Source organism: Drosophila eugracilis, unplaced genomic scaffold (assembly GCF_018153835.1).
Source record: "Drosophila eugracilis isolate 14026-0451.02 unplaced genomic scaffold, ASM1815383v1 contig_124, whole genome shotgun sequence".
NCBI lineage: Eukaryota > Metazoa > Arthropoda > Insecta > Diptera > Drosophilidae > Drosophila > Drosophila eugracilis.
Window position 1 is genome coordinate 243,335 of NW_024572029.1, and position 13,614 is coordinate 256,948.

The following is a 13,614-nucleotide window of genomic DNA, read 5'->3' on the forward strand; positions in this document are numbered from 1 at the left end:
ACTATCCAAAAATTACCTACAAGCATCCTTAATGGGTTAAGGATAGACAAAGTACATCGCAGCAGCCACACTCCTCTCGACAACCTCAGTAAAAATAGTTTCTCAATTTACAGTAAATGAGGCGAAGCAGTTGCAGTTGATAAGAATGGAAAATTCGTGTTCGATTTAATTGGCGGGCAGCCGCTCTGAAGCCCTTTGGGAAAACCCAAACCCAAACCCAGACCCAACCCAAACCCAAGGCAACCCATCAACGCTTTTTAAATACATATTCAGTGGAAATCATTGGAAGTAACGAGGGCAAGCTTATAAAGTAAGGTCGGACATGAATTTAAATAATCATAAGCCAAGAGCCAAAAAAAAAAAAAAAAAACTTTGCACAGCTGCCAACAGGCTGACGCCCAAGGACCAAGAAAACTTTGCGGCATAAACAACAAACAGGGAAAATTCGAAGAGGTTGGGGGGAAAGAGAAAATCGAGGGAAAGAAAAGCCATAAACTACAATTGAAAGAAACAACAAAGACATTGCTAGCAGCAGCAGCAGCGGCAGCAGCAGCATCAAAAGGCAAAAAGTAAATAAATAAATAAATAAATACATATGCAAAACTGGCAAAAGGATTGGGCAAAAGTGAAATACTTTGATATGCATCTAAATGGCATCATCAGCATCATCCTAACCCATGCCCTTAACCCACAACTGCCCAGGGGTTTCCAAGTGAGAAAACAAAAAGTGCACTGCAAGAATTTACAAAAATTTCAACTATTTTTAAAGTTAGTTTAGAGAAGAAAGAGATTGATAATATATATATGATAAGTGTAAAAAAGATTTAAAAATAATTTAAAATATTTGAGAATAAGGATTATTGTTAAGAAAGCTTCCTAGAATGTGAAGCTCAGAGTTTACCCTTTAAAATACTATAAAAATTTCTCGCAGTGCATCAACAGCAACCAAAGATGGCAATCAGCAGCACTGCGATTGAGAAAGCAACAGCAAATAGAATAAGAATCAGGCAGGGCAACAAAAACAACACTCAATGTTTGTAAAATCTGGCAAAATAAAAATAGTGCAAGAAACAACAACAAAACACAGACAGATCAGAGCTGCCAGCAAATAGCAAAAGCAACAGAAACAGCAAAAAATAAAACTAAAAAAGAAGACAAAACACCAAAAGCGACAAGCAAACAAAAAAATACTGCAAATCATTTTGTGGGCATTACATTTTATTTCGCCATTCGTTTGCCGCAAACAAAGTGAACATTGGTCAAAAAGAGAATGGAAAAAATATATATTTAAATAAATAAATAATAAATTTAAGGGGTTTACAAAAAATATTTCAAAGGAAGAACACAGCTAAATGGCAAATAAAATAATTTGATGCCTAAAATATTGATGAATAATATTTAATGAGGGAAAGTTTAGCACATGGCTTGTTATTCTGCGATTTATATAATATAATATTTAATAATAATTTTTAATGAATTTGTAACAAAAGAAATAACATCACAAATTATCAAAATATTATTATTAATATTATAATAAATCATAAAATTTAAAAGCAATTTTCAGCTTAAGAATTCCCAACATTTTCTTACTTTCAAGGAAGTTTTAAATAAAATTAATTTAAAGGCATTAAAATTAAATTACGCCCAACTTTTCTTTACAATTTATTGAGAACTAAGTAAGCTAAAATAAGTTATAAAAAAAATGCAAAAAAAAAAGGTTTGTTTTATAGATTAAGGACCACTGTGTTCGGCATTTGGAAATCCTGCTCATCGTCACATATTGGTCGCTTTTGTGGCTTTGTAATGCAAATGTTTGGGCAACCCTGGCTGATGATAGTGGAGCTCGACTAGAGGGGGAGTAGTGGAGGGGGAATGGAATATACAATCACTATTGATGGCTACCCTAGACAGACTCACTTCTATAGACATTATAGCCCCGCTCGTCGGCTATGTAGTACTGCGTCTGGATTTGGTTCCTCGGACCTGGTATAGGCACTGAGTTATAACCCTCCTGCACGTTGATCACCTGGTCACCCACTCGCTTGGTGTACAGCTTCTTGTAGTTCACCAGGCCATTGCTCATCACCAATCTGGAATACAAATTTGATTAATAACCATTAGGGAAGATATTAAAATATGAAAGTATTTCTATATATCACTTTAGAGTAAGATTCCTTCTAAACAAAATTAGATTAATTTTGAATATTTTATACTTTCAGATTTTAATTAATATTCTCAGGGCCAACTGACTTGTATTCCTCGGTGCCATTGGGATGCACAACGTGATAGTTTTGCACAACATAAATGGGCGTAGGAGTGGGTGTGCCTGTGGGATGATTAGTGGTCACCGGTCGTCCAGTAGTAGGCGTTGTTGTAGGCGGTGACGCCACTTCGTCGAAGAAATAATCAAGATTCTCCTCTTCAAAGTCCATTTGCGGAAATACGACCAATTGATCCTCGTACAATGGCCATATTTGCTCAATAGGTGTCCCAATTTGTGTGGGCTTGTGGGTGGTAGAAGTAGTAGTAGTTGTTGTTGTTCTCATTGTTGTGGTAGCCAGCGGCGGACTAAAGTCATCACCATCCTCGATGTCACTGGGCCAAACAACCAATTGTAATTCATAGATGGGCTGACTGTCCGGGGACTTCAAGTGGCGTTGCCAGTCCAGATTTTCCACCGGCTTCTCCTCGGGCTTATTACCAATACCAGGCAACGCCCTACCATCCGATAACGCCTCCTCATTGTGGCGGCAGCCTAACGAGTCCATTGTCGCCGCATCGAAAGTCAATTTGCAGTCGATGCGTTGGCCATCCACTTGAACATTGGACTCTGGAACTGGCTGGTGCTGGTGATGCTGCTGCTGCTGCTGCTGCTGTTGCTGCTCCTGTTCCTGTTCCTTCTCCAATTCCAGTTGCTGCTGCTGCTCCATATACGGGTCCATGGTAGTGGTGGTGTCCGGATCTGAATTCGAATCGGGATCCGTAACTGTCCTGGCCTGCAGCAGTGGGATTAGTGTGGCCACCAGCAGCATCAGCTGCAGCAGCACCAACTCCAACCGGATTCTGTTTGATGACATGTCTGCGGGCGCTTTTCCTTGCCTTTTGCACGCTGCCAAAAGGTCCGGACTTGTATTTATACGAATCAAAGGCACTCTCGCTGCTCTGCTCTGCCTTGTTGAGCTCAACTTGACTGAATCATCATTATCATCAACATCGTCAGCTGCACTTTAGACATCACGAATATTTATATATATATATACGTATATAAACATATATACAATACCGTTATGCGCCAGAACGGCAAATAAGCTGGCTTTTGAGCCTGCAACTTTGGAGAAGGGCCAATAATAAACAGTCAAAGTGGTCTTAACCCTTGTGTAAGGGAATAAAACCATGATTTGGAAAGCAAATATTGAAGGGAATACCATATAACACATAATTTCCAAGTGAACGAATTTTATAATATTTTTAAGTATTTCAGATAATTAAGCATACGTAATAACATTACTCATACGCAGTGTTGCACTTTAATATAGAAAACTACAAATTTAAAACCTACTGATCAGGAAAATTAAATAAAATTAAAAAGAATTTCAAACCCACAGAAACTTTATGTATTTTACATACCCCTCCCCACCGCTCAAGGGTTAAACTGCATCATGACCTGATGATAATTATCATGTAATGCCAAAAGATGATGAAAATCGGTTAATGAATATATATATATCAAAAGGCGGAGAGGTAAGGAGCTCAGGTGCAGGATTGTAAAAATCGTTATAATCGCCACATTGTGTCTGAGCTCGTAAAGGTGCTAATGGGTATTCGTTTCGCATTTTGTTTGCTCCCCCAAAAGGTGATCGAAGTTCATTGGTTTAGTTACGGAAAGTATTTTTGTTTTTCATTTAGAACTTGGATTTTATTTACATTTTAATTGAACTTAATCATTCCATTTATATAGCTTTGCCTTTTCATTTTGGTTTCCCATGTCCTTTGTCGCTTTTCCTTATTTCCTTCTCTCTATCATTCTCTTTTTTCCTTTTCTTTTTTTATAATTTTAACAATGTCATTTATAATGAGATTTTCCATGGCTTGGTGCACTTGCAGCACGATGACTTGGATTTCTTGTTATTTTCCCACGACTTTCTGCGTTTATCTGCTAGAGAATGTTCATCATCTTCTCGCTTTATATTTTCGGGTTCGTTTTTCATGTGTCATAAAAGATATTTGACATGGTTAAGTATTATTATTAAAGCTTTAAGAGCACAAACCGGTTAATACTTTGACTCATTTTGTTAGCTTATTTTGATTACATTCTGGTTTATGTATGTTTCAAGGACAGGCAGCTTTGGAATTTAATTCAATTTCTATTTAATTGAAGCAAAAGGCGTCTTTAATGTGCAATTTGTCAAAAAGTTTTTGATTTATGAGTCCGCAACAGCAAACGGCTGTCAGGCAACTTGTTCACTTTTCACTTCAGTTCTTTTCTTTCTTATTTTCGTTTTCTTTGCTTTCACAAAATTGCAAAATCTTACACAGAAATTTCCATGAAAACGAAACAATTTTCACCAAAACCCTCACACCAACCCTGTCACCATTTCCTGTTTCCTTATTTTTTCCATTCACTTCCCTTTTTTTTTCTTCTTTTTGTTGGCACAAATTTAATTTGATTTGATTTTGGCCGCTGGACATGGCCAGCCCAAGGCAATTTGTCAAAAAAATTTATACATATTTTCGGTTATATATAAAGCAATGTTAGGGAAAATATTTTTTAGAATTTTTATTACTTTCATAGAATATATATGCCTTTATCTCTTACTATACTAATATTTATCGAATTCCCCCAACTGCCTTTAACTTGAAAGGAAATACCTCTAGTTAATAACTACTAATACCTTGAAACAAAAGCCTTTAGCTTAAAAGCTTAGGAATGCGTAATGCAGAAGCAATTAATATTGGGAAAATGGCAAATAATAGAAGAGAAATAGTTCTGCTGAAAGTAAATGACTGATTGTTTGTATTTGCTTGGCAAATGAAGTGCTGAACTTTGGAAAACTAATGGACACCTGCAGATATGCATATCTTATGTTTGTTAATAAATACTTATATATATGCCTTTATTAATATTGCATTTAAGTTCCATAAACGAAGATGCAGGAATATATAAATAAGTATATGGCCGTTATTAAATGCTGACCCATATTCCGTTTAAGCAAATCCAGTTTTTATCCAATTAAATTTTTATTAAAAATCATTTGGATTCTTAGCAGATCTGGTTTTACCAACTGCTCCATCAGTAATCATAAAAAGTCAGGATATCCAACCACAAAAATCATATATAAGAAGTGGCGAGTCTGAGAACCATATCAAAGCGAATCAAAGTCAAGTCTGATAAAGAACATTCCTCAAGAAATTGCAAGACAACAAACCTCAAACAACTTTTCTTTAACCAAATTTTAAGAGAAATTCCAAGAAACATGGCCAACATGCTGAGTTTTTTTACCTTCATGGCTATAATAGCTATCGGACTGGCCTTAACCACAACCATAGCAACTACTAGGGAACCCATGGTCACTACCACTGAAAAATCCGTGGAAAGTAACCCTATGGAACGCCGTGACAAACGTCAGTTGGTGAGTTACAAATAATAAGATAAAATATATAAAAATCAAAGTAAAAACTCCCATTTTCCAGACTTCCAATGGTGGCCAAACTAGCTTAGCCGGATCCAGTGGCAACTATCCCATTTACTTCGACGGCTTGAATGTGAATCCCCCACTGCAGCCACTGCCACCCCTTCAGCAACTCCAACCCCTACAGCCCATTACTGTGGTGACGCCCGTGGCCTCCAATTCGAATGCCCAAAGTCAGCAGCCGCCGTCCGGTTGGTTGCCCAATTTTGGCCAGAATCTGCCAATAATCGGAACCTGGGTCGGTGGTCTGCCCAATTTGATCAGTGGCCTGGGATTGGGCTCACTAAATGGTGGATTCGGTACCCTTGGTGGTCTCAATCTGGGTAATCTTGGCCTGGGTGCCGTAACTCCAGTGACATCAGCTCCCGGGCAACTTACGGGTTCATCACCGAATCCTCAGACAACCTGTCCGCTAACCCAAAAGCTGAGCTGCCGCTGTGAGCCACTCATCCAGTTGCCAGGACTGAAGCCCAGTACCAATCCACTGAGAACACAGTTGGTTCAAATCCTGCGACAGAATGCCCGCAAAAATGATGATGGCTCGAAGGAGGTACGAGTAATTTTGAGCAATGGACATGTGATGTACCAACGCACCGCCAAGGATCTTGGCCAGAGTGGCTACTTTGCCATGAGGATCCAGTCAGGAAGGTACTTCAACATATACTACAACATCAACGAGAAGGAATACACCGTAAAGGCGGATGTCAAGGATATGCCACCCACCTCGAATTTCGATGACGAACTGAGTGGTCAGCTTTAAACGAGGAGTTTTTCCAAGCGAAAATTTCTTGGTTTTTACTTTAAGATTTTTTTTCATATATTTAACAAATCTTATTTGGCTTGAAAACTATAAAATATTGAGCTTGAAATGCTTAAAGACAATAGAAAATATTTAAAACGGGAAAGGAAACTTAAACTTTATAAAAGTTTCAATTATAATAAATATTTGCCATACATAAAAGTTATAAATAACTAAGTTTACCAAACATCTAGTTAAACATAAAGGGAGGGCATCAAGTTTTCAGGGGTGTCAAATAATCAAAAAACACTCAATATGGTCGCATATGGTTAAGTGAACCCAATTTGAACCCGAACCCCTAAACTTTCCCATAAACTGTATTAATCCCTTTTATATTTGTTAACTTTTTGTTCTTGTTTTCTGCTTTTTTGTTTGTTTGTTTGTTTTTTTTGAACTAGGAATGGGAACTACAAACTAGCTGCGAAAGAAATAAACAACAATGAAACACATTTCTGGCGATTGCTCCTTTGGGATGCAAAAACTTCAGTTACAAAGACAAATATTCATGGGGGTGCGGCAATAAACTTGTCTTTTATTGCCATAGATGTTGTTAAAGGGTTAACAAGTGGGTCGGAGGCGGGGCGGAGAGAAGCTCTGAGCCCAACCAATCTGCTATGAAGGAGTTCTACTAATTACAGGCGGCAAAAGCAGGCACTGAAAGAAAATTCGCTTGGAAATCAACATATTAAGCCATTAAGAAGGGGAAGATATATTTCAAATTGAAAATAAATTATCATTTCTATCAAACCTAAATACTTGTTAAACTTTCTCTTAAATTATAAAACATTTCCCTGATTTTCCTGCCCTATAATCTTATTATTTATTTCTGTACATGGCCACCAGTTGAGTCGTAGGAAAATGGAAAATGTTAAGAGGGGGCAGCACAAACAAACAAAGCGAGCTCAATGGGCAAATGGAAATCAAGCTGTAAAATGCCATATCCCCCAGCCTCGATTTTCCACTCCTTCGGTTTTCCAACGAAGCCACTCCACACTTTTACCCACTTGCCTTTCAACTTGAGCTGAGAGAAGTTTCGCAATGAGCCCGGGAAATGGAAATGGAAACTGGCAGGATATGCCCGGAAAAGCGAAGTCGAGCAGAATGTTGGCCAGCGGGACGATGTATAATTAAAAGTTCCCTTTTGTGCCCGGATTGGTGGATCCTCCAAAAAGGCAGCAACAGCATATTTTATCCCTTTAAGCAGCGATTAGTCAGTAAAACAGCACTGATTTTTAAGTACACGACAATTTCTATAGTTTTTCCCCAGCTTTGCTGAGTTAACTCCAAGATTTATATAATCTGTATAGTAGTTTGATTGAGAAAAAACTAGATTTCAATTTAAAAAGCTATTCATAAAACAGAAAAAATAACTAAATTAAATTTGCTTTAAAATTGCGAAATTCACTCGATTTTCGATTATGGGGCATGGATTTACGATGGCTGTGTCCTTTAACCGCTTCCTGCAACTAATTCACCCAGCTGCCGGATGAAAGCTAGTCCTCCTGCAAGGGTTGCAGAACGAGGGGGTTGCTGAGCTGAGGGGAACTTGGCTGGTAATGAAACCGCATTCCTCGGTGCCCACGAAACTTTTTCGCAAATCATAAATGGGCCCGGGACACACAAAACACACACACATTGCAGTTTAGTGACTGCCCCCTCAGTTTTTAAGGCCGAACCACCCTTCCAGCTCTCTTTAAACACCCCTCCTCACCCCGCTAAACCGCTTTAGCCCCCCACCCTTAAACCGCCGCCTCATTGGTTATGCCAATTGCAAAAAGTCCTGGGCAACAATTGAAATTGCCGGACTCGTTGATGAGACTTTAAGCTGTGGCTGCAGCTGAAACCCCGCCCCTAATTACGTATTACCAGATGACTGCCATTAGGTGCTCGCACTCACGCCCCGCTTCCCTTTCCTCATCTCCTTCCCCGGCCATAGCAACATTTTAAAGCTGGAACATCTTAAAGTGCCGGACAACGCACCATTAAATCCACTGAATGCTCCACATTTTGGTTGGCTTTGGTTTGTTGATGTTTCTAGTTTTTCGTGGGCGGGGTTGTATGGGTGTTTCCTGGGGGTCATATAGAGGGAGGGAGTGGGCTGCATCCATTAGCCGATATAGTAGAGAAGCAGAGAGGAACCTAAACCCAAAGCCAGACTCGTCGCAACCGCAGACCAACGTGAGTGACCGGCGACGACTAGACAGTGCGAATATGTGTATGTATGTATGTAACTGTGTGTGTGTGTGCGTCTGACTCCCCGAACCATGCCCCCAAATTTTTTTGGTATGCACCTTACACCCTAAACCCCCTATCTTCCAACGCCCCTGGCTAACCCTTGGAAAACTGCCGCATTGTGTGGCCAAAAAGCGAAACCGCGACTGCAACTGGCCCAGCAATAGAAGGCACTGAGAAAAAAGAAGGCCTAGTGCCATTCTATGAAATTGATTTAGGCAAATTATGCATTTTTAAGCAAAGAAAACTGAAGAAAAGTAAAATTTAAAAAACTGTAAAATAGTTTAATTATTTTTCATATTTAAAGGGTAGTTAGTATCAGGAATTCTTTAAAGTGCATTAAGGACGAGTAAAGCGACCAGAAAAGGAGAACCAGAATAGAGGACCCATGGAGAACGGATGCGAATCGAGAGCGGAAAGCGTGACAGATAGATGGGCTGGGGCAGCAAGGGGTTAATGAAAGAGGGAATTTAGTTCGAGGCACTGTGGAAATGATTAAAATGTATTAGGCAAAATTAAGTTGCTTAAACAGAGAAATGAGGGGAGAAAATAAAAGGGTTACAAAATGGGACAAAAACGGACCAAAAAAGGTAATGAGTTAATGGAAACAGGTAGAGCGAGACAAATTCCTTAAATCCTTTTAATAAAAAAAGAGGAGCGACCACTGCCTCGACTATAAGATTCCCGTTACTAAGCGGAAACAATTTCGACAAAGACCTATACTTCTTAACTACCAAAAATATCTTTTATATAATATAAATATCAATAGAAAAATATAAAAAAAAATAGCCACTTACCTTAACTTTCCATATTATCCAAGGTAGACATCAGTAATTATTAAGCTTCGCAGTTCCGTTTTCCATTTCAATTTTCCTTGTTTATACGAGATTTTCACACATTTATGTTCACTTTTTTCACTTGTTATACTTATATTTAAGAAATGTTATCACTTTTGCATAATATTTAATGTTTAAGGGTTATTAGGATTTATTGCACTCAAAAAAAATGTTTACCTTCTTCTAATTTCTAAATATGTATATTACATAAACTATATTACATATTTTACAACTTTTAAAATGAATATCAAATGAAATAAATATATTTTAGGACCACCATCCATGATTTTACATGATACTCGAGGTTCCCAATTTACATATGTAAATTTACAAACGCAGTGCGTATTACGCACATACATAAGTATGAACATATGCACATATGTACATATATGTATTTACATATTTCGCAAATCAAAAGCTTGATGTACTATTAACAAAATATATATTAAACAAGCAGTCAAAAGACATTCCTGCTATTACTGTTATTGTAATATTTCTACATATTTTCAACAACATTTAAAACCATTAATAATATTTGAATGGGTGACTTTCAGAATGAAAAGACAAAGACAAATGTTTGCGGTGCAAAAGCAAAGAAGAAAATTACGGTAAACGCAACTGCGCCAAAGTTCTTATCTTTTCTTCGCATCGCAGATCTTTTCCTCTCCTCTTTGGCACGTCATTTTGCTATACATACTTGAAATTGATATTCAATGATATTGTGCGTGAATTTAATTAATAATTACAGACTTGATTTGTGTTTTTGAAGTTAATATCAATGAAATACATACATATGCACATATGTTTTAGGTACACTTTGACTTTGATTTTGCATATTGTTAAAGGTTCTAATTGGGATTATATGAATATTTAATGGTTTTACCCTAATTTGCAAAAGAAAACTTAGAAATTGGCGTTTTTATGTAAGCATATGCATACCGTTATATGTGTATATCATGCAGATGCCCACACATACACACTAACACATTCACTTATCCAGCGGAGCACCCCTTGCCGTTTGGCATTGCAATTATTTAAATTCACAATTAAAACAAAATATATTGTTTTAAACACAACACACAATCCTGCGATCACTATTTATGCATCATTTGCTCAATATTTGACCGATTTTTAACACTTTTTAACACTTCTTAAGACTTTTCAAATGCAATTACAAAAGCTGCGACCGGCTTAGAGAGGCGACTGAATATGACTGGTCAATTAGTGGGAGAGTTCTAAGCGCAGAGGCCAGAGAGAGGCTGACGAGAGAGTTGCCATAGATCTTCGTTTGGCCTCTCCTCTCTCAATTTGTCCTCTCTTTGGCCGAAAGCCGTTAAATTATTTAAAATAGTAATTAATATTCAATAATATCGATTGGCGAAGGATAGTTGATTAATATAATAAAAATAGAGAAAAATAATTAGAGAAATAAATAAATAAACAATAAACGAGAAATATAATGTATATTATGGATATTAATAACCAAATCTAAGAAAGCCAAAAGAAAACTTTTCCTAAAATGTTAAGAAAGTATAACAAAAATACGAGCATTTATAATCTGCAACATTTTTGCGAATCTCCGCGCTGATGCTGTTTATTTAACAAGTTTAAGCCAAGTTTGACTTATCTCAGGTTAATTGGTTTGCTTGAAGGGAAAAAGGAAAACTGAAGGTGAATTGTAGGAAAATCGGGGAGATCCCTCCTCAAAGCTTAATAAACCCCTCGCCCCGTCCCTTTGGAATTTGCAAGCCACTGTAAACAGGTGCAAACCTTGTACAGCAATTTCATCCACCCACCACCTGCCAACCCGGGTAACTTTTTCCACCCAGCTTTCCACGGTTTTTCCCTCGTTCAAATAGTTGTAAATGGGCGAAAAAGCAAACAAAAAAGCTGAGATCCACTTGAAAGGGAAAACAAGAAAAATCATTGAAAGGCAACAATGCTGGGAAAACAGAAGTAAAACGAAATGCAAAGCCAGCGACCACTAAATAAGTGAAGTGCGTGGGCGAGTGGACGAGTGGAAATGCGGAAAAGCGGATGCAAGAAACTCCAATGCGGCAAATAAACAAAGGATCAAGCGATTTCCCAACAATCGAATGGGGCATGGACCATTGGGTGGATTTGAGGAGAACTCCAAAGGTGGCATATAAAATAAAGTAACAAAATTACTTAGTAAACTGAGTACAGGGAAAATAACTATGTATATTAAATATAAATGTCCATAATTTAAAAAATATTAGTATAAATATATAAACCAGTATCTTTACCATTTCCTGGACCAACTCTTTAGTACCTACTGTATTTAACCCTTTACCTTTTCTTTTTGCAAATGGTAAGCCCTATTTCCTCTGAATTGTCTGATTATTAAGAAATTTCACAAAATTTTTTTACAAGATTTGAGTCACCAAAGGTTGGTTCCCTTATCAGGGCGTATATGTACCTGATAAGACCTATCAAACACAGCGGTCGGAAACACGGAAAGGCCATTAAACCGACCACCTTCTTCAGTCGAAAGTCGGAGCTGCTAGAGAACGGACAGGAAAATGACGGGTAATCAAATGAACCTAAAGATGCCATAATTATTATGTTAAATCTTTTAGTTCATATATAAACTAACAGTTTAACCACCTTTTAACTATTTATTAACCCTTTACTTTCTCTATCACTCATTAGATCACAGATGGATGCACTTTAGCAATGGCAGTGTACCGCCAAATGCCGTGGTGGCTGGTCACGATTCGGATGGGGACACCATCTTTGTGGGTCGCGCCTTCTTCCACAACGACATGCTGCCGGCCAAGGTGATTCCCAACAAGGGCAAGGCCTACGTGGCGTATGCGCGACAGGAGCACGAATTGGAAAACTATGAGGTACTCTCTGGCTACAACTACGAATGGCTGCCGGCAGAGAATGGAGAGGTGCCTCAGGGTGCCGTTAAAGTGGGAAAGAATGTGGATGGAGAGTATCTCTACGCGGGCAGGGGCTATCATGCCGGTAGCTTGACCATGGGTAAAGTCCATCCCTCCCACGGATGCCTGTACATTCCCTACGATTCCGATGAGGTGAAAATCTTCGCCTACGAGGTGCTCAGCCAGCCGGAACGTTGGATCGACACCACGGCCACTAATATTCCGGATGGTGCACTGGTTGCTGGACACGATTCCAATGGTGATACCATCTACGTGGGCAGGGTATTCCGCAATGGAGACCTTCTGCCCGCTAAAGTGGTGCCGGCCAAGGGCAAAGCTTATGCCGCCTATGCCCAGGCAGAACACGAACTGACCGATGTCCAAGTCTTAACCGGATCGGGTTTCCGTTGGGTCCCAGCATCTCATGGTAACGTGGCTCCCAATGCTCTATCCTCCGGTCCAAATGTGGATGGGGAACCCCTCTACGTTGGCAGGGCCATCTACTGCGACAGTCTGAGTGTGGGCAAGATCCATCCCTCGCACGGCTGCATTTACATACCGTTTGGCGGCGAGGAGGTGCGTCTGGAGAACTACGAGGTTCTGGTGAGGATCTAAAAGGGACCTTACGAATGGGTTTATCAGTTTTTTTTTGTAAATTAATTTTTTTTTGTACCCAAAGAATAAATTTTATTACCATTTTGACATAATTTAATCTAGCTCTCAACTTAAACAAAAAAAGTCCCCCATTCATTAAGAATTTTTGAGATAATAATAGTAGCTCCCCGCGGATGTCATGGAAATTTCGAGCTAACGCGGATGTGGGGATTTTGTACTACATGCGTGTTATCATATCGGTTATCAATTAGCAACAATCGATTGATTTATGGCCATAAATTTGCGTCTACTTATAGCATAATTAACCATTTGCACTCGCCTTCTGACTAAACAAATACTCGATTTGGGGCAAGTCGTAAAACTCAGCCAGATATCACAGTTATCAGAAAATGTATATATTTATATCAAAGATTAGCAGCAGTTTTATACCTATTACATGCTTTTTATGGGGTATATTGGTTGTGTTGAGAAGAATTTAAATTCTGAAAGAAGTTATTTTTCTTAATAAACAGTATATATGTGTTAGAAATGTT

General features: G+C 38.5%; 3 protein-coding genes across 3 annotated transcripts; 2 read left to right on the plus strand and 1 right to left on the minus strand.

Moving 5' to 3' along the window:
• Window positions 1–1,354: 1,354 nt before the first annotated feature.
• On the minus strand, window positions 1,355–3,086 carry LOC108118345 (mediator of RNA polymerase II transcription subunit 13). The gene is made up of 3 exons (XM_041818947.1): window positions 2,251–3,086; window positions 1,918–2,090; window positions 1,355–1,847 (listed from the first exon to the last, which is right to left on the minus strand). Exons 1-3 carry the CDS (start codon window positions 3,075–3,077, stop codon window positions 1,774–1,776), a joined length of 1,074 nt encoding a protein of 357 aa, XP_041674881.1. The 5' UTR covers window positions 3,078–3,086; the 3' UTR covers window positions 1,355–1,773.
• A 1,894-nt stretch (window positions 3,087–4,980) lies between these two features.
• On the plus strand, window positions 4,981–6,679 carry LOC108118389. The gene is made up of 2 exons (XM_017231063.1): window positions 4,981–5,630; window positions 5,692–6,679. Exons 1-2 carry the CDS (start codon window positions 5,475–5,477, stop codon window positions 6,448–6,450), a joined length of 915 nt encoding a protein of 304 aa, XP_017086552.1. The 5' UTR covers window positions 4,981–5,474; the 3' UTR covers window positions 6,451–6,679.
• A 5,336-nt stretch (window positions 6,680–12,015) lies between these two features.
• Window positions 12,016–13,189, plus strand: LOC108118348. The gene is made up of 2 exons (XM_017230990.2): window positions 12,016–12,107; window positions 12,231–13,189. The coding sequence occupies exons 1-2, from the start codon at window positions 12,101–12,103 to the stop codon at window positions 13,079–13,081; spliced, it is 858 nt and encodes a 285-aa protein (XP_017086479.1). The 5' UTR covers window positions 12,016–12,100; the 3' UTR covers window positions 13,082–13,189.
• The last annotated feature ends 425 nt before the right edge of the window (window positions 13,190–13,614 follow it).

Coding starts and splice junctions, on each gene's coding strand:
- LOC108118345 (XM_041818947.1), bottom strand. CDS start 3,077: ATGTCATCAAACAGAATCCGGTTGGAGTTGGTGCTGCTGCAGCTGATG. Junction 2,091..2,250: donor AATGGCACCGAGGAATACAA/GTCAGTTGGCCC, acceptor TTTGTATTCCAG/ATTGGTGATGAGCAATGGCC. Junction 1,848..1,917: donor GGGCTATAATGTCTATAGAA/GTGAGTCTGTCT, acceptor CTCCCCCTCTAG/TCGAGCTCCACTATCATCAG.
- LOC108118389 (XM_017231063.1), top strand. CDS start 5,475: ATGGCCAACATGCTGAGTTTTTTTACCTTCATGGCTATAATAGCTATC. Junction 5,631..5,691: donor GCCGTGACAAACGTCAGTTG/GTGAGTTACAAA, acceptor CCCATTTTCCAG/ACTTCCAATGGTGGCCAAAC.